The sequence below is a fragment of the Dunckerocampus dactyliophorus genome, chromosome 15 (genome assembly GCF_027744805.1).
Source record: "Dunckerocampus dactyliophorus isolate RoL2022-P2 chromosome 15, RoL_Ddac_1.1, whole genome shotgun sequence".
In the NCBI taxonomy this organism is placed as follows: domain Eukaryota; kingdom Metazoa; phylum Chordata; class Actinopteri; order Syngnathiformes; family Syngnathidae; genus Dunckerocampus; species Dunckerocampus dactyliophorus.
Window position 1 is genome coordinate 5,241,884 of NC_072833.1, and position 19,706 is coordinate 5,261,589.

Sequence of the window (19,706 nt, forward strand, 5' to 3'; positions counted from 1 at the left end):
CTGGCATATATTGGATTTATAGCTGTTGGTCCCTGATTTTATATTATTTGGAATATTTTGTGTGTTTATGACACTTTCAATTTAAAATAATTCCAGGCCTCAAAGAAGTTTTTTTAATCAATTTTAAATCTCTTGCGTCTGTAGCTTTAATGCTAATGAGCTGTGTTTGGCCACGCCTCTCTCCAACAGCATGTGCGTCCAGGAAGCGCCGTTGCGCACTTTCTCCACTTTTTACATAAACGTTGTAACTGCACTTGTCCAATGTCATATGTAGGGCCTTATGAAATCTCTTTTATATTTTTTTCCAAATTCCTTTTCTTATGTTTCATTTTTTAAAGAAGCAGAAAATTATCGCTATCAGTTCAAAAAGAAAATATTTTGTGCATCCCTAATTAGAACATTATTAAAAGGGGGAGGGGGGATTTTTAAAGGGTGGATGAAAATGTAGTTCAGCAACTTTCCCAACAGGTAGAGTAACAACACTCAAAATGTGCTTTAATCTCTTGTGAAGGATCCAGCAAATGTCTACTGGGATACATCGGCGTTGACTACTACCATGCATTTTGAGTTGTAATGGCAGGTTTATTGGTTTTGATTCAAGCACCTTCCATTTTTAGCTTTTTTTTTTTTTGCAAGTCAATGACATAAGACATGATTAGCTGGAACGAGCGCTGCCATATTTTGTCAAGAAGCGCCCAGCTTCTTCCGCGTGAGGCAGAATGGCGGCGAGGTGAAATATGCAATCGTCAGTCATCTCTGGCTGCATTTCAAGTCGGCCACGTTCTGTCTACAAGCCTCCGTCTTGGCGCTTCAAAGCTCTCCTCTGCTCGCTCTTCAAATGGAAGCAAAATTTCCCTGCGAATAATGCATGAGCTCATGGCGGGAGATGGACAGGAGCCTCTTGCCTCAGAAGTCGGGCCCCGCATAGACGGCAAGGCGATTGACATTAACCACCCAAGAGGGGAACCTCAGGTGGCGAGGTGTTAGGGGAGCTTTTGAAAGGCAGCTCCTGTAATAATGAGGCCCTCTCCAACAACTGCCAGGACTCAGACATCCCTCAATAGCTGTTTTACATTCAAATAGAATGTAAGCATTTTGTTGTCGTTGAATGCCTCTGCTACTATTCACTATGATCTTTTGATGACACCCTCTTACCCCTTTTTAGATTGTGGCTTGTGAGGTGACGCCTGGCGAGACAGCAATATAGACTCTTCAGAATGCCTGTAACACTCTTCCACCTGTATTGTTTAAATGCATTTACTTCAAGGCAAGTTTTATTTGGCGGGATTTGGACTTGACAACTAACAAACTGTGCAAACACGACTGAATTGGTCCTTTTTTAAGGATAAAGGATTGCTTGAAAAGACATGAAGGAACAAGATGGTAACATTTTTAAATAGACAGACAGATGGATCGGTAGGCAGGTAGGCAGGCAGGCAGGTAGGTAGATAGGACACACATGTTTTATGTATCATATATTGTGATGCATGATATCTTTTTCTCGAACCGATACTGATTCTGATCATTTTGTGCTTCTAAAGACTAATATGGTTCCGATAATGATACATATTTTATATCTACTTTTTTAAAATGTAGGTTTAATTGTAGCTTGTGACACCTGGAGGTAAGAAGGACTTGAACATTTGGATTTGACCAACTGTACCTGTTGATTTGTCTTAATGAAATATCATGACATTACGACTACCACATCACTACTGGGGACGAGCTGGATACTCGTTACAAACGAGGACCCGTTGTGGATAATGCATTTTATCATGATGAAAGAAAATCCTCATTATCTATTCACTCTCCACGCCCTGTCATTGGCCAGTCGCACACGGCACCCGCCCCTCCCGTGTGGCGTTGCCCGCTGCCTCCGCTTTATTAGGTTTCACTCAGCTCACCTTTATTTTGGTTTGTATCTAAAGTTACTTGTGTTTCGTAAAGTACGCGGTGCGTTTGACAAGACTTGTGCAGGGTTGTGTTGCGTCAGTCAATTATGCAACTAAATTGGGGTAGCAGCACCGCTTTCTTCCTTCAAATGTATTTTTGGCTTATTCCATGAAGTCCTCATAAAACAGGCGTGCCACCTGCAATATAACAATTTTGTTAATTTTCAGGAGGCAGTAGACAGACAGTGGTAACCGTAACATGCATTGACTGGCCACAACATTAGGTACACCTGCACAAGCGCTGCATCAAGCATTCTGCCTGTATGGCTCTCATACTACATTGCATAAATAAGCGTGGTCAAGTATCACACCCCTCTCAATACGTTGCGGTATGCAAGTTGCAATCTTAAACTTGTTTCGTAACGTACGCGGTGCATTTCACAAGACAGCTGTGTGCGGCTCGTGCGTCAGTCATTGTCGGGTTTTGTTGGGTTTTTTTTGTCGTCAGCTTGCTTAAAATTTGGCTGGTGATGTAAAGTCAGTTGGAAAACTTTGCTCGTAGTACTGAGGAAAATACAGTGAACAAGGCTGACAGATTATAGTTTGCCATCAGCGTAAATCACCAACTTCACGCAGATCATGAAAAAAAATCCTGAAATAATAAAGTCTTACAGATGACTTACACACATACAGTACACGTATCGCAACTTCTGATCAATCCATGTCCATTTCACACTTCAAATAATATACCAATTTAAGCCCCACCCAATTCCGGTTTATGCCCGCTCACTCCGAGTACAGATACGGATCATTTAGATGGGTGAGCAGATCCAGATACAGATAAAGATACAGATAGGGGTGTGCTCGCTCATCCCTAATCACTACTATCAGGAGAACCAGAGTATAGAGCAGAGGGAGCCACCTGCTGTGGCCCAGCAAGGTGCATTGGATTCGGGCACACACTCCTAGCAGCCGATGTTGCGCCACGGAGGCCCCTGGTAAACATTTTGCACTTTTCAAACGCCACATCAGGTGGCTGATTTTGTTTTTTTGTGTGCTTGATGGAGTTTTTTCCCCCCTCATCGCAGAGCATTTTGGTACTTTGGTCCTTCCTCTTAAAGTGAATGTTTGTTTACAAGTGAGCTCAGGGGATGTTACGACAGGCTGTTAACGTCACAGGCAGAAGAAAAAGGAGCGTTTGACCCTCACAGTGCGGGTTTGGAGCCTTTTTTTTTTTATTATTGGTTATCAGAGCTTTTTTTAATGTTATCAGATTTATAGGTATGATGTCATAATTCCCTGGTATCGGACCGATAATTATTGTGCATCCCTAATTATATAAATAATTAGGTTAATAATAAATAATGATATAAATGTATTGTTTTAATAGAAACAAATGTTTTAAAAGATGTAGTATCATAATTAGGTATCTGTGCCAAGAAATCACTTGATATTCACAAGTTAATACATAAAATAAAAAAGTATAACAAACAAAGAAAACAATGTCAATGTAAATGTATAATAATATATATAATAATAATAATCTTGCAAGGACAAAAAAATGGTGCAAAGCCTGCATATATAATTATTGTATACATTGCAATATAATTACATCAAAATATTGTAAGATAAGTGATGAATTCATATTTAATGGCCGTACTTCAGCACGACTTTATTCTCTTAAACACTAAATTAAGAGTTTACCTTTTCGTGTGTGTATTTGACCAACATAATACAGTTCTGAATATATGATTATTAAAGCCATCAATTTTGAATTACTTTGTGGAAAAAAAAGACATTTTGATGACCTCATGTGTAGTTTTTCTATTAACTCATTTTTGGGGTCTGATGATGTTTTTAATGTTGTGCGACTTTTTCCAATCATATTTTCAGATAATTTCCTAGCCAAGGGGAAAAACATCTCCATAATTGAAGACATTCTCTGCATATAAAAGGTATGTTTAATAGCTGTGGTCCTTACAATGTGTAATAGAGGTCATTAAAGGTGTCAAGCTCTTTGTTCCATCAGAGAGGTGTAGTATATACCTGTATATACTCACCTGCATGGGCTCCTTTACATGTGCAACATCCAGATGGGCTGACAGAAATATGTATATGTATATATATATATATATATATATATATATATATAAATATAAAACAGATTATTTACAAGTGAGGTCAGGCGCCTGCATCCAACGGCCTGCCAGAGTACACTAATATCCCCGTGCTGAGCAGTGTGGCGGGTGACCATGCGCATCGGTCGCACTTGGCTGCACTCGATGAGCCAGAGCCGGGCAATTGACGGGCGGTGGGAGGGAAATAGGAATGAGGGGAGCTTTGAATAATGTGTCACTCATGCTAATGCAGATGAGTCTGTCACATAAACATCGAGGTACTTCGGTTAGAAAAAGGAAAGGCCTCGCTTTATAAGTATTGTCCTTCCCTTCTGTTGCACAATAAAAGTGGAGTGTGTCATATCGCCAGCCTCCAGTGGCATTTGATGGACTTTTGGAGTAAAGTGTCAGCAAGTGTCTGCGGGGAGAAAGCAGCGAACAGCAGGAGTGGAAAGTCAGCGTCGCCTCTCTTGTGTTGTCTTTTTTTTTCCAGCCGCCACATTATGGCCCCGCTGTAAAAATGCAGCAGTGCAGCTTTCATTAGTGCACAGAGCAAAGATTATGGCTCAATGCAGTGCTATAAATTATGCATGGGCTATGTGTGCTACAGTGCGCAGGCCTTTAGCCCCCACCCCAATTGGAAAATGACAATTTTCATCCTGAATATTGGAGCGTCTGCTTGGCCCCCTAAATGACACCAGGAGCTTTGGTGTATTTTCTATTTACATGTTTCCATGCAGGTATGCCACACTTTGTCAATAATGCATACATATCACTCATCTACAATGCAAAAGTATTTATCAATGAATGCTTTTATATATCATATAAGATCCAACACCATATTTCTTTCAAAATGCAGTTATTTCTGACTGTGTTGGTGGAGTGTAGCACTGATGTTTCGCAGTAGGATGGCTGCCAGTTTGATTCCAGCTAGGTAGCTGCATGTTTGACGTTCAATTAAACACATTAGGTCAGGGGTCGCCAACCCGTCGATCCTAAACTACTAGGCGATCTTTGGGAATTTGCCAATCGATCGCCAGATCAGTGCCCTCACCTCCCGGAAAGCGACCAACAGGCACGCATTTTATCCACTGAACACGCCTCGGCGCTATTCAGGCAGCAACCCGCAAGCCCCAGCAAGGAGCCCAGTCCCCAAAGCCCAAAAATCTACGGCGTTCGTTAAGGGCTGACTGCATCGCTGCATCCCCAAATAAGAGTTGTGGTTTGCTCATGAAGCCGACGGCACAAGCCCAACCCCGACCAAGAGCCACAAAAGTAGGGGTGTTGGGGTGCCCAAAGTGCGGCTCAGGGGCCGACTGCAGCCCGTGGCTGATTTGTCATCGCATCACTGCAGAAACAAAATTACATTTTAAAAACTCATAATAAGGAAAAATAATGCAATTTTAGTAGCATAGAGTTGAAATATCCAAGAAAAATACAATATTTTTTAAAGTTATAATATTATGAAAAACATACAAAACAAAATAAAGTTGGAAAAATCATAACAATGCAAAAAGAAAATTTACAAAGATTATTTAGGAAGAAAGTTGAAATGCTTGAAAAAGAAAAACAAGCAAAGACCACAGTCCATACTAATAATACGCTTTTTCAGCAATGCCACAAAGCTGAGATGCAGTTTTTTCTTGAAATATATGTAACTTCTTATCATAGCCACAACAAAACAGCAAAGTGGCCCCTGCTGCCCTTCATTTTTAGTATGTGGCCCTCGGTGGAAAACGTGTGGACACTGGTTTAGACAATAACGACTCCGTGTTGGTAGTAAATCTATACTGCTATACAAGCTGTACCCTAGCTAGTCTAAAGTTGATTGCTTTCTATAGCGAGTAGATATGATAAAACGGGTGCATGTGAGGGTGCACTGACTTCAGTGATGACTCCTCCTGCTCAAAAGCTTGTTTGTGGAAGCAGTCATGGCTTTGAATGATAAGCGCCTTCTTTAATCACTCCTCTTCTCCAAACCAGCAAGGTGTTTACTTTGCACCTTTTTAAGCCCTTGAGAGTCAAAAAGCCTTTAGTTTGTTTTCTCCGCATGACTCATTCAAGCACTCGTTATTGCTGGCCGCCATTCTTGTGCGCCTTCCTCACAAAAATATGCCCTTGAGAAGCACACTACTCACATCTTTCGGAATCGTTCGTAACCTCTTTTTTGAATGTGTTGGTATTGCTCATTTTCAGCACATTTCACTGTACTTCACCCAGTTATGAGTGGGTGATAAAGAATAATGGGCAGTTTTATTTCTCGTAGCACTTCACGTCCCAGTGACCCCCCAGTCTTTTTGGCAGGCCGGCAGGGTTTTGATTTTAGCTCACAATCAATTCCTTTTAATCACAATGGGCAGCGCCGTGGAGCCGAGGGACGGGGGCGGCGGCGGGGGCGCACTAATTGATTGGCAGGTATTTGCATATACAGTACACGACAAAATGTCACGACCGGCCTTGGCGGTGACCCGCGTGGGCCTGTTGGCGCAACAAACTGATGAGGGTAATTCATCATGCAGCTCTCGCGCTCTCTCCGACGGGGGAGCGCGGCGCAGGCCGCCATTGTTAGCGTCGTCAGTCACCTGTCACGCCGCGGTGGGCACGGGGAGAGGACAGATGAGGAGATGGGGAGGGAGGGATGGAGGGATTGCGGATGAGGATGAGGCTGGCAGCAATAACAGACTGCTGCCATGCAATTAGTCTCTTTTGATAGATTGTAAACTGTAAATATGGCTTGTGGTCAAAATGCATTCATGTAATGAAGCTATCCTGACATTTTTACAATTATTAGGCTAATGACTTATGGACAGTTAGTGAGGTGTCCCTGTAAAGACGTTTTCCTTGATGGCGGCTATGTTTTTCAACTTATTTGGCAACATTTTTTACCAACATGTGCGTGTCAGACCCCTCAAGTTGTGTACCACATTTCGTGGTGATCTGACTAAACACCTTAAACCAGCGCGTCCGTCCGGTTGTCGTGTTTTTCAGTTAAAAATGTACGGCAAAATTTCGCCACGGTTAGCGTACAATATGGTGGGAGTCCAACTGTGTTCGTAATGTACTTTTATCGCAAACCGTTCTGGTTAGGATCCTATTAGCTTGCCACTACATGGAAGCAAGAACGTCGCCCGTCTATAATGTCATCAGTGGTTGACTCGTAAAAATGTTAACATGCAAAATGTTTTTATAGTTTTAAAACTATGGTCTTACATGCGGAAAATAATTGTAAATGTATAGAAATGACGAATGAAAGGGATAAGTCAACATTTATGGTTTCTTTTACCTTAATTGAAGATGTGACTATTCCCAAAGAAACAATGTGGCAGCGGGATCAACACCTTCCTCTTCAACAGCATCTTCCTGTTTTGTTATTTCTTGAAGTTTCTCACCTTGCAACTTTCAACTTTCTGTGACTCCATTTTTGGTTATTAAGTTGCGAAACACTGTGGACTTCAACAAATAACTCAAGGCAAAACAGGAAGGTGGTGTGGAAGAGGAAGTTGTCGATCTCGCTGCCACATTGTGTCTTTGGGAACAGTCACGTCAAGAATTGCGCCTGAAATGAAAGCAAACGTAACCTTAAATGATCATTTCAGCCTGTCATTCATCATTTATATGTATTTATATGCATTTTGAATTATTTTCTGCATGTGAAAGTATAATAACATGATTTGTGGTAACATTTTTGACTTTTTGGATCGGATTAATGACGCTAACCAAAGTTAGTGTCTTTAATCATGCTTGAACGATGCTGGTGTCAGCAGCTGCACAGGAAAATAAATTCATGTTGCAGGTTCTCATAGGATTTTGAATGGGAGGGTGAGAAAAAAATCCATGTCCCTTGGGGGGGACGGGACAGAAACTAATGTAGAACCACTGCTTAAAGTCAATTTGTCTTATCGGGTTTAATAACAGCGCCACCATGTGGTGTATTTGTAAAAACATACAAATAAAAACACAGTACGGGTGCGTGTTTTACAAATTGTCACCATTCTGCATGCACCGGCTCAGGAGTTATCTTATCTGTCACCATGTCCAGAACCACCTCAACATTATTATCCTGCTGAATCGTCATTCTTTTCAATATTGTTCAAGGTCAGCGTGAATCGACACATGTGGCAGGAGGTTGGTCCGCCGTGAAACAGCAGAGCAGCTGAGGCAGTGCCGGCTGCGTCATTACTCTCTGCTGCAAAGACTCTCCAGCGTGCAAGGCTCCGCTTATAAGGTAAACATTTGGCCATCATCGCAATAATTATGCCCGTGCACAAGTCCCTGTGCGCGGGCTGAGCAGAAATATAGTTCGGGAGGGGGCGGCTGCAACTCATTAATAGCGTGGCTGACTTACCGCGATAACGCCGCCTCCAATTTCTGAGAGGTTTTACTTTTTGACCAATTAGCCGGCAGAGCAACCTATTGGCTGCCATGTGATCTCTGCAGGGACTTTATCAGAGCATGCTCTATTAAATCCACTCTCCGGCTGAGGCGTTATGTGCCATCGCAGTGCTTAGAATGGATGCCAAATGCCAAATAATAGTACTTGCATTTTGTGGGAACGTATCAGTGTGTGTGCAAAGCGTACTTTCCTAAACCCACTATAAACAACAAGGCTGATTGAATAGATTATCATAATGCACACCAAGGTGAAGGTGTCCTGAAGCTGAAATCCAGTGGTCTAGTATTCACACAATGTCTTCAAGTGGGTCAAAAGGCCTGGCAATAGGTGCTGTATAATGCGGTCGCAGGGGGACTAATCCTAATGACTTGGTAAACTCAGAAGAAATGTACTTGTTGATAATTGGTGAAAAGTGGCAGGAGCTCTCATTAAGGTTGTTATTCTATGCTGTGTGGGTCACTTGCCTTATTAGTGGCTTTCAAGACTAAAAACATGGCTGCTTTTAACAAATCTGCATTAAAAAAAACAATGAAACCACAACGAATGTATTTATACAGCAAGTGATAAAGGCCAACCAGAATTATTCATATGCATGGTACTATTATTTAAACCTTGGGTGGAGTAATGCAAGAGCTGCATTACAAATGGTGTCTTAACAAAGCTGTTTTTATTAGCATTACGTTTATTACTGCACTTTTACTTTGCAACTCTTGCTGTCATTTTGCTCTTGTTGTTTTGCCTCTAATCCAGAGGGCACTGTGTGACAAATGTGCACGTTTATCATTATATTCAGGCAGAATAAAAGTAGACTGATGACCTTGGCTCACTCACTAATGAATGAGCATTTCTCGAAAAACTTTCACTGAGGATTTCTTAGTCCTTCTTATGACCAGTATGTGGGTTAAGACCTCACACCAGCCATTACTGTATCGCCTAGTGGTGGTAGTGTCATGGCCTGGGGCTGCATGAGTGCTGCCGGCACTGTAAAGCTGTGGTCCATTGAGAGTAACATACATTCCAACATGGAATGTGACATTGTGAAGCAGTGAATGACCTCCTTGTTTCGGAAACTGGATCTCCAGACCTAATTCTAATATTTTATTTTGGTTATGGTTGTTCCCTAAAGTTACACTAATGAACTTGGCTGAGTCGCTAATGAAATCGAAGTGATATAAAGGCTTTGATGCAGGATTTCTTCTTACTTCTGACCACCATTTTTGGCTGAAGACTCTCACACAGCCGTTATTGCCTTGCCTGGTGGTGGCAGCCTCATAAAGCTGCGGTTAGTTGAGGGAAATAGGAATTCCAGCATGTAGTGTGACATTGTGAATGATCCCCTCCTTTGGGAAACTGGGGCTCCAGACCCGAACCTGATATTTTGTAAATATTCTGGTTATTACCGTTGCCCAAAAGTAGACTAATTAAGTTGGCTGAGTCGCAAATGAATTAGAAACGAAGTGAAGGCTTTCATGCAGGATTCCTTTGTACTTCTTGTAACCATTTCTGGCTCAAGACTCTCACACAGCCGTTATTGTCTTGTCCTGCAGTTGCCTAAAAGTAGACTGGTGAACTTGGCAGAGTAACAAATGAATTAGAAATGCTGTAAAGGCTTTCATGCAGGATTTCTTAATACTTCTTAAAACCATTTTTTGGCTCAAAACTTGTTTGGTAATCGTAAGCAAGCCCCCGTGGCTCCGAGCAACAGGCCAGGCTTGAGCCTTCCAGATGAAACACAATGTGAGGTAGCGAGCAACCGAGGGGGTTAGATAAGGTAAACATGTTAGCTCCGCAACGCAAGGTGTGTGCTGAATGGCGATTAATCTGCACAATTTCCTGTGGCGCTCACGCTCAGAGGCGGTACTTATATAAGAGGGAGGCGGCTCTAAACTACTATCATTGTTGTGTTTGTACTCTGAAAGCACGCTGATCCCTCTGAGCGGCCTGATAAAAATCGACAGTCCCCGAGCGTGGTGGAGCCCATTGTTTTGGGGATTACGCAGGGATTAAGGGCGGATGCTGGGGACCAAAGACTTGAGCAGCGTGACCCTTCCACTAATCATTATGGGACATATACGCTCGTACTCGGGAAGGCCCGAGATAGCGTTGTCCTATCAATAATTCATGGTTGGTGGTGGAAAAGTGGGCATGGGAATGTGAGGACTTGTGAGGAGTGCCACACTGCGTAATAGGTTGGATTGTCTCAATTAACAAGGAGTCAGCAAACGTTGTCCTTAACAATGACATCATGTCAGAAAAAACTAGGTCATACTGTAGCGTCCCGACAAAGGCACAGAGTGACGTTCTTTTTAAACGTTGACTCTGACCTTAACACGCCAACAGCGGTGCTCAGCTCCAAGACCACATTCTCTTTCGCTCCACACACCAGCAACCCAACGCTTCCTCATTATCCACCAATCACACTCACGGCGAGGTGCGTTCACAAGCACCCACACAAAGTCAAGTCCCTTCAAAGTCCCTTGACCCTGAGGGGCACAGCAACATCCCTCATGTGGGCTGGTCACCCCCTTAGCCTGCGGGGTCTTGGAGTAACATTGCGGTTCTTGCATGGAGAAGAAACGACGCGGAGCGCCACGTCTCCCCGGAACAGATGGAAAACACTGACAGGGCCCTAGACTCAGGCTCACGCTCCACCCGAGGTGGGAGGTGGACGTGTACACACCTTCCCCCAGTTTGTTCAGCACTCTGCAAGGCCCCATCCATTCACCGTCCAGCTTTGGGCATCGGCTCTTCTTCCGTTGGGGGTTGTCCACCCACACCAGCTCTCCAGCGATGAAATGACGCCCCTTTTTTGTGCACGTCATATTTCCTCTTTCGTCTCAGCCCAGCGTCCCCATGGCGCACGAAATTTTCTACCATTAAATTCCAGTAGAGCTCCTGCCTTCTCAAGCTCACTTTACCTGCAGCCGAAGCTCCTGCATCTCCCTCGTTTTGTCCAGAAGTTCTCCTGACCGCTCAGACAACTGCAGCTTGTCCTGCAGCGCATGGCAATGCGTCACTTCCCCCTGGACAAATGAACTCATTCCACGCTACTGAGTGGGGGCTTGCTTGCAGAGCAGACCATGTGGCATGTGCCCCCCAGGGGACAGAAATGTTTTGGCTAATGCTAATTACTAGCGTGTAATTGGGATTTCCAATGTAAATTAGCATCGAGCTAGCGTATTTGTTGTAAAACATTTTGTTTTATGCTGAATGTCACAGATAAACAATTTAAATCTTACGTACAGTAGGTTATAGTTGACATGCTTTATTTCTGTATGTACACTTTTATAGCGCTTCAAAGTAAAGGCTCTGAAATGGAATTCAGCTGGAGTCTTTATTGAGAACCTGTTGAGGGAGCAGAATAACTCTCATAGTGAAAGTCCCCCCGGTGCCCATGGGTGAGGGCCCCACTATTTGAGATGCACCAGTCTAGACGGACGCCAGATAGAAAGATCAGATAGACCGACACTGTAGACAGACAGATAGATGTGTTGAAAGATGTACCTGTGTGCCTCCGCTATCATCGGCACGCTGTGTCATCAATCCTGCCTACGGCACTAAATTCCGGCCTGGACCTCAGAAAACCTCTATAGGCATTGGATTTCAGGGGCAGCCATGAAACACTCAGTCAAAGCTTTAAAACATCATCTTTGTCTTAATCCACTGATCAATAGGTCTGACAGGTTGAAATAAGGCAATAAAGTAGATTTAGAGGTGCGGCAAAGTGGCGACATTTCATATATCAGATTAAAACGCTACTAAGAGATATAAAACACTGTCAACAACAGCCTGGAGTGGCCCACCCTCTCACGGACATAAAGTCAACAGGGTCAAGATCCAGACTTTTGGACATGACCGGGATGAGCATGAATGCAACACACTGACAGCCAGCATCAGAAGAAAGCACGCAGCTCCGCTGTACTTATTGGGATTCATGCCACATTTTTGCTGATTTCATGTGGGGATTTTTGTTGGAACATTAAAGTGGCCTAACCGGAACCCTCGCAGTTACAACGTCTGTCATTTGCATCAATACGTCACACAGCAGGACTCACATTTCAATGTACAGAAGTGCGTCGTCTCTGCCGGGATCCCGTGGGAGCGCGCTCGCCCTGTGACAACCTTTGCTAGTCAAATGAACAGACGGCGTTGGATTCAAAATTTCAAACATCGCTGGGCTCAAAATGAGGCGCCGAGAGGCCGACCCGCCGTGCGCACTTAACACCCCGATGATCTGAGGCGGGAGGCTGTCTAAAGGTGAGCCCACAAATCACTGTAATGCATTCCACAAGGGAGGCGGGAGAGTCCCCCACTCTCTTGCTGTCCCGTCTTCTCTCCGTGGCTCGTCGTTAAAAATTCATTACAAGTTGCTTGTATCGCCTCCGCGAGGATGTCGCCCTTGTTGGCTGACTGCATGGGGGCGGGGGTGGTGGAGGGGGGCGGGGGTGGATGCTGGAGAGGCCGCTTCCACAGCCTGGAGGGCATTGATGGAGGAGCTCCTTCCTGGTGTGTGCTGAGATAGTCTGAAAAGGTCATCTCATATTCAGGGTCTAGAGATTTATACATGCACAACAGCAGATGTCGCCAAACAACTTCTCCCCAAGCGAGTCACAGCTTTTCCTCCTGTCGCTCACACACAGTTAGTGACCTGGAGAGATGCAGCTGCATGGCGACCAGCTGGAAAAAAACGTGTCTTAAAGGTTACACAAGTCATCAGCCGCAGGGGGGCTTGGGGCTTGAGGTGAGGGTTGGGGTCATGGGTTTGGGTTAGGGGTTCAGACAAGGGCTAAGACTTAGGGCTAGGGCTCAGGCTTAAGGCTCAGGTTAAGGTTGGGGATCAGGGTTAGAGGGTCAGGCAAGGGCTAGGGGTTAGGGTTTAGGGGGTCAGGCTTAAGGCTGGGGTTAAGGTTCGGGTTTAGGGATCGTGGGCTAGGGCTGAGGGGTTCAGGCAGGGATAGGGGTTAGGGGGCTAGGGCTCCGGCTTAAGGCTCGGATTACAGTTGGGGTTTAGGTGCTGCCCACACTGGTGTATGAATGTGAATGAATGTTTGGTGGTGGGCTGAGAATTGGCAGCCACGTTTCTGTCAGACTACCCCAGGTCAGCTGTGTCTACAGATGTAGCTTACCACCACCAGTGGGTGATTGAGGAGTGAACGAATAATGGGTTCACTTTATTGTGAAGCACTTTGGCTGTGTTGAAAGCGCTATATAAAATGTAAAGCACTATTACTATTATTCTTAGGGGTGGTGGGCTAGGCTTAGGGTTTTGGGACTGAGGGCTAGGGGGTTCTGGGTTTGGACAAGGTTTTAAGGGTTATCAGTCAGGGTTAGCTGTCTGCAAACTTTGCTAATTTTGAGATAATGATGAAATGATGCCCTTTTTTCATTGCAGTCTGCTGGTTGGTATTTTATTGACACTGAAAACATGTTGTAAAAAAGCATTGACTGGACAAAGTATGAGTGGTTACAAAATAACATTCTTGATGAATAGATGACAGCTATTGAAGATAAATGGTATCATATTGCAATTCTAGTGTTCCAAGCACTGAAAGGGAAGCTAAATGCATCTTCTTTTGACTTCACTAACTGAACTCTGTCCCCTCTAAAATGATGTATTCAAGGCTCAGCATTTAGCAGCTCTCATCCTTTCTACTGATGTTTAAAAGTCGGAAACACTTTGCTAATCACCTTCTTTTACAAGCTGCTTGCCAAGAAAAGTGCTGTTGGGGGTTTAAGCGAAGAGACCAAAATCAGGAGGCATCGGTTGACAAGTGGAGCAGAGAGTCAGGTTGGGCGCTCGGCCCCGTCCCAGGTTGCAGGTCGGCGGCCGTAATGGAAGCTGACAGGATGTAAATGAGTTTTTTAAAAGGCGCTGGTGAGAAGTTGGTCATTTTTTCTCATTTAGTGGTCCAGTGTGTCAGACTGAGTCTCCAGCTGTCACCCTTTCAGGGAAGATGGAGGGCGTTGAGGCGACATACACCATACGACACCGTGAGACATCATTTGATTTTACACTCGTTTTCTTCTGTCAGCCATTATGCCTTCATCACTCCTCTCCTGTGTGCTACTTTGATTACTACTACGATGATTACTACTGTGGAGAAACTCCTCACAATCTTATCTTCCGGATCTCCTGACTGTGTGGCCAACACGCTAACCACTAGGCCACCGTGCAGCCCCCTTCTTTGGTCCCGTAATTACTAATTCAGGCAGACAAATATTTTATTGTTCAGGATTTCATTGTGCATTATTTTTAATTCAACATAATATTAAATGGATCATTAAATTTTAATTGCTTTTCTTTTTCGTTTGTATTTATTTTGTTTGTTTTTACTGTAAAACGTCCTTTTTCAAGACATACAAAAATAATAATTATCCCCATAATAAAAAGAAAAAAAATAATTCACATTTTAATTAGCATTGTTTATATTTTTATTTGATCTTCTATTTATTTTCTCAGTTTTTACATTAAGACTTATGAAAGAGTGTGCCCATAATTCAAATAAATAAATGTTACATTGCTGTGTAATGTTTTTGTGTGCAAACATTTTACTTAAAAATAATTTTTGTTTAGGGTTCGGGTTAGGGTTTAGTGTTGGGGTTAGGGGTTAGGGGTTAGCATCTGCAAGCTTTCTTCCACTTTTAAGACATATTAAAAATAGCGGGAAGCGTGCCCATAATTAAAAATGAACAAATAAAATAATTCAAGCAAGTTACTCCTACTTTACTTAAAAACATCATTTTTAAAAACATGAAAATAGCTTTTGTTCCCGTGAAATGATCCAAATAAAATAAAATAAAAATTGCCTCCAGTGACTTGTACTGCATCATCAAAAATAAATACTAAAACAAAAAAAAAACATCATTGTATTTTGGCCCTGCGGAGCGTTGCATAAATATGATTTCATCAAAACCAAAAATACATGTCATCGGCCTACACTTTCAAAAGTATGCACCTTATTTCCAAAGGGTGGGAAACTTCCATTGCCGCAAACTCTACTCGTATAACTCTTTGAAAAGTAACATTTAACTGTAGAAGCAAAAGGAAAGGTAAGACAAAACTTCATTTACCGTCTGACTGGCACTGACCACAAGCTTTGGTGCATTTTAGTTGGTGCTTTGCATCCCCTGGTTTAGGCGCCGTGTTGTGTTGTGTTGTAATCGTGAAGGATTATTAGTCACACAGAGAGAACCGTTCCACAATATTGGCAAGTTGAGCAGCTGTGTTGGCCGTATTGTCTATTGATCCACTTTGTGTGCACTTAATTCCTTTTATACAGTAAACAAAGACTCCCAGTGTGAAATAGGAATTAGCCGCTAAATCTATCCATCAACGTGTATCATCATATTACATTCAGTGTGATGCATGCGTGTGATGAATCTTGCTTCCTCGGGGGTTTAGCGGAGGCTGTAGAGGTGCACGGAGCTTGCACACAGGCAGGGACCTGCAGGATGGGGGACAAAACCTCAGGCCCAACAAATGCAGTACTGTACTACACATTTCCACAGTATGCTCTGCTGCTGTATCATTGGCTAATTAAGTGCAAGTCCTCCAGTGAAAAAGAGAAGTCCATCTCAAGGGTGTGTATGCGATACAGTGATAATTTTCGTGTCACACACACAAGTCGCCTCAGTAGTCCTTGAAGCGCACGATGGCGTTCATCATCATCACACAAAAGAGTTTGCGGAATCCGTAATTGCACGCTTTTATGCATCCACCGTGGATGAATAGACTGTTAATACACGACGCTCCTCTCGGCCCAAATCAGCCATGATAGGAGCTCCTTTCACGAGTCTAATCACTGAGGACAATTGATGTTCAGAAGTGAAACAATCACCGCCACTTGTTATAATTGCAGCAACATGGCCGCCGTGGCCTCATCCATCTTGAGGAAGATGATCTTGTTTTTGTCCCGTGCTGGGTCAGTCATCAGCCCAAAATACCGTATGACACCATGGAAAAGCGGAATGCGTCCTAGTTCCCATAGCAACAGATGCTTTCTAATTTATTATCTCTTCCATTATTCCATCCGTCATTTCTCCATAGATAAAATATTAACATATTATAGCTTCATACACCCTTGATCAAAATGTTACGGCCAGTTAAAAAACTGCAAGGATTTACATTTTGCACTGTTGGATCTTAAGGAGGGTTTAAGTAGAGCTTCAATATGCAAAAAGAAGAAATGGGAGTGAGACAGAAAAATAGCATTAAAGTGAAATAGGCTGTTCAGAAGCTGATCAAAAGATCAAAGATTGGCTTTAAAAGCCAAAATCCTGGCCAAAATGTGGATTCAATGTCATTTTCTGTCAGGTATTCACACTGGCATGATCTCTTGATGGCAAAGGCAAAAAAGCTTTCTGTCTTTGACCGTTGTTGAGCTGCATAAGCAAGGCCTCTCGCAGCGCGCCATTCCTGCTGCGGTTGGGCGCTGTAAGACAGGCATTTTAACTTCTTCAAAGATCCTGACGGTTATGGAACAAAAAAGCCAAGTGGTAGACCCAAAAAAATGTCACCGGCCCTGAGCCGGAGGATCCACTTGGCTGTCCGTCAAGCTGTCGGCCCAAATGAAGGTTCTTACTGGTGCCGAGTGCATCTGCAAGAGAAGGGTTTTAAGAACAAAACACGTCTTCAAAGGCCTCGTCTCCTTCAACGCCACTAAATTGGACGCTTGTAATTTGCACAAGAGCATCAAACATGTGACATTGAAATGTGGAAGAAAGTTTAATTCTCTGATGAGAAAAAATGTAACCTTGACAGTCCTGATTGCTTCCAACGTTACTGGCACGACAAGGCGACGCCACCTGGGATGTTTTCCCCACGGGCGCCATCATGACCTGAGGTGCTTTTTCCTTCAATGAAGCAGTGGAGCTTCAGGTTGTGCAGGGGCGTCAAATGGCAGCTGGCTATGTGGCGATGTTCCGGGGGCCACTTTTCCTTCTCTGAACTACTTTAATACACCGAAATTCCCTCCACATCTGCTAGGCAATCAAAACCTACAATTCACTCTGGATGTAAACGCGTCGCTCACCAGTGTAGCTGGTCACAGCCGCTCATCGCCTCCCGTGTGCAGTGTTTGCTACGCGTTGGCGATGAGTTTCGCCAATCGCAGTTGTTTGTTGCCTCCCATGTGTGGCGCCCATTATACTGCGGATACTCAAATATCCAGCCGTACGGCTGTGGAATGTTTCATGGAAAAACAACCTGAAGGTAACACTAGCTTTAGCCAGTAAGTTGACCAGACCCTGCGTTAAGTGTTCATCCATTCACCACTTGTTTACCATGGTCAAGTTAGTTTCATGTTGGACGTTGGGTATTCATCTCCGTCGTTGTTAATTTCACGTTGGCAGTTGGCTATTCGGCTTTGTAGCAACAGCGGTCGTTCCCCCTCACATGCTAGGGACTGTCAAGAAGTTGCTGTTGTTAGGGAAAAGAGGAAAGAGGAAAAAAAAAATATATATATATATATACATTTTTTTTTGTGAATGTGTACTCCCATATAGAGAGACTTCAAAACATTTATGTTCAAATTCAATAGTTTTCTATTTTTATACTGGTTAAAAATAGCCCTGTGAGAAATGCATGAATTGCTTTATAATTCATAAATAATTCATAATTCACATACACCATGCAAACTTTTAATGTCCCTGTCTCTGAAAAGAATCGAGAATGCCCAACCCTACATTTGTGTGAGGGAGTTTTGCTGTAAATACGTAGAAAAGTTGCATTTGCATGTATAAATCACAGCACACTACCTGGTAAGGTGCACTAATTGTACATTTAGTGACCTTTTGGACTTCCTGCTGATAATTTGCTCATATTTTGTGTCAGAAAATGTTTTTTGTTAAATGAGACCAAACTAAATATTCACGGCAAACTTCTTTCATATATTTAATTTATTCTTAAAATATCTCATGATAATGATAACAATAATAATAAAAAAAATGGTATGTCAGTGACTGTAATATCTCTGCAAGCCTTGCTCTGCTGTTCTCTATCGTCTCATTCTATTTGTCGGCATCCCATCTGTGCAAACAAACACAAGCACGGAAATAAATTAAGAGATCAAAACCCATAGAGAGGAAATGAGTCAGTATTCCACATTGTGTACAATACAATATTATAGCAAATTAGCAGGTTTTTCAATGGCTTCCACTGACACCTATAGATTTACAATGTTAAGTCGGCTGCAGGTCAGTCCTCCAGACATTGTGTTTTTTTTTCTCTTTTTTTAATGGACAGTGACTTGGATATGAGCATGAAAAGAAAGCAGCTAATGAGGTGTGAACAGAAAGCGCGCCAGCAGTCATGAGAACAACAGCGTTTGTTCACATCCTAATTGTCATTGTGAGCACACGTCCAATAAGCTTCTCTACAAAGGTACAACATAGAAAAACTGTTAAATATATAACTTTTAGGGCCTTTCAAAATACATTTAATGACATTTCTTCCCTTCATTAGTACACTTTGCCCTTTGCCTCCTTTCCCAGCGCAGCCGTCCCGACCGTCGCTACTAAAAAATGCAAATCAGATCTTTTTTTTGATACACAGTTATACGTATGTAGTACCTATTTCTCCAGTTCCAAAGTACAGTGGTGGGCTCGGTCCGAGCAACGTAAAAAGTCTGTAAATTGTCAAAAGTACTCCTTGGATGAAGGTAAGGTGTCCGTTGTGCACCGAGGGTGGGACAGTCGCTGGTTGGCCAAGATGGTCCACTGTGTCACGGCGATGTGTTCTTTTGCTCTTTGGTCTATAAAAATATGGGAGGTTTGCTCCAGCAGAAGGCCTATTCACAGCAGGGAGTTCCCCAAATGATCCTCCTTCGCTCCTGCTCTTCTAGAAAGAAATGCTGGGGAAAGTCTTCAGTCAAAGCAATTCCGAGGACTTCCAACCCACGCGCGATATTTTCCGGAGTCCGACTCTCCAAGACGTGGAGCAGAAGCTGCTAATTCGACAGAGCAGGCAGAAGTGGAGAGGAGGTGATACCGAGACAGATACCAAGGGAAGGGAAAGCCTGTGGAGTGGCTCACAGGAAACGGTGTTTTACAGCGAGTAGTGTACCCAATGTCCGGGGTAAGATGGGACTCCTGCAAACAGTCCCTGCATGGTGTTCCTGTCTCTGGCTATGTTATGACACCTGGGAACAAAAGCAAACATGAGATTCAATTAGTAAGCTCACTTTCACACAGCTCAGCAGTCAATTTCCTTTGATGTTTCATAATCTGCAAAGGTTCAAGCGAGCAACTGGACTCTTTGTTTAAGACCTTTCACCTTTTGGTGAAGTCTCCTTATTTCTGTCTCTG

At 43.2% G+C, this 19,706-nt stretch overlaps 1 protein-coding gene across 4 annotated transcripts in view; it reads right to left on the bottom strand.

The window, feature by feature from the left end:
• Nucleotides 1-13,090: 13,090 nt before the first annotated feature.
• LOC129194655 (chemokine-like protein TAFA-5) overlaps nt 13,091-19,706 on the bottom strand; it is a 154,985-nt gene continuing 148,369 nt past the window's right edge. For 2 of the 4 annotated variants that reach the window (XM_054799887.1, XM_054799886.1), the window contains one exon: nt 13,091-19,540. In XM_054799887.1, coding sequence (XP_054655862.1) covers nt 19,532-19,540 — 9 coding nt within the window. In that variant the 3' untranslated portion in view covers nt 13,091-19,531. The remainder of the gene's footprint in view (nt 19,541-19,706) is intronic. The other 2 variants (XM_054799885.1, XM_054799888.1) reach the window with 2 other exon arrangements.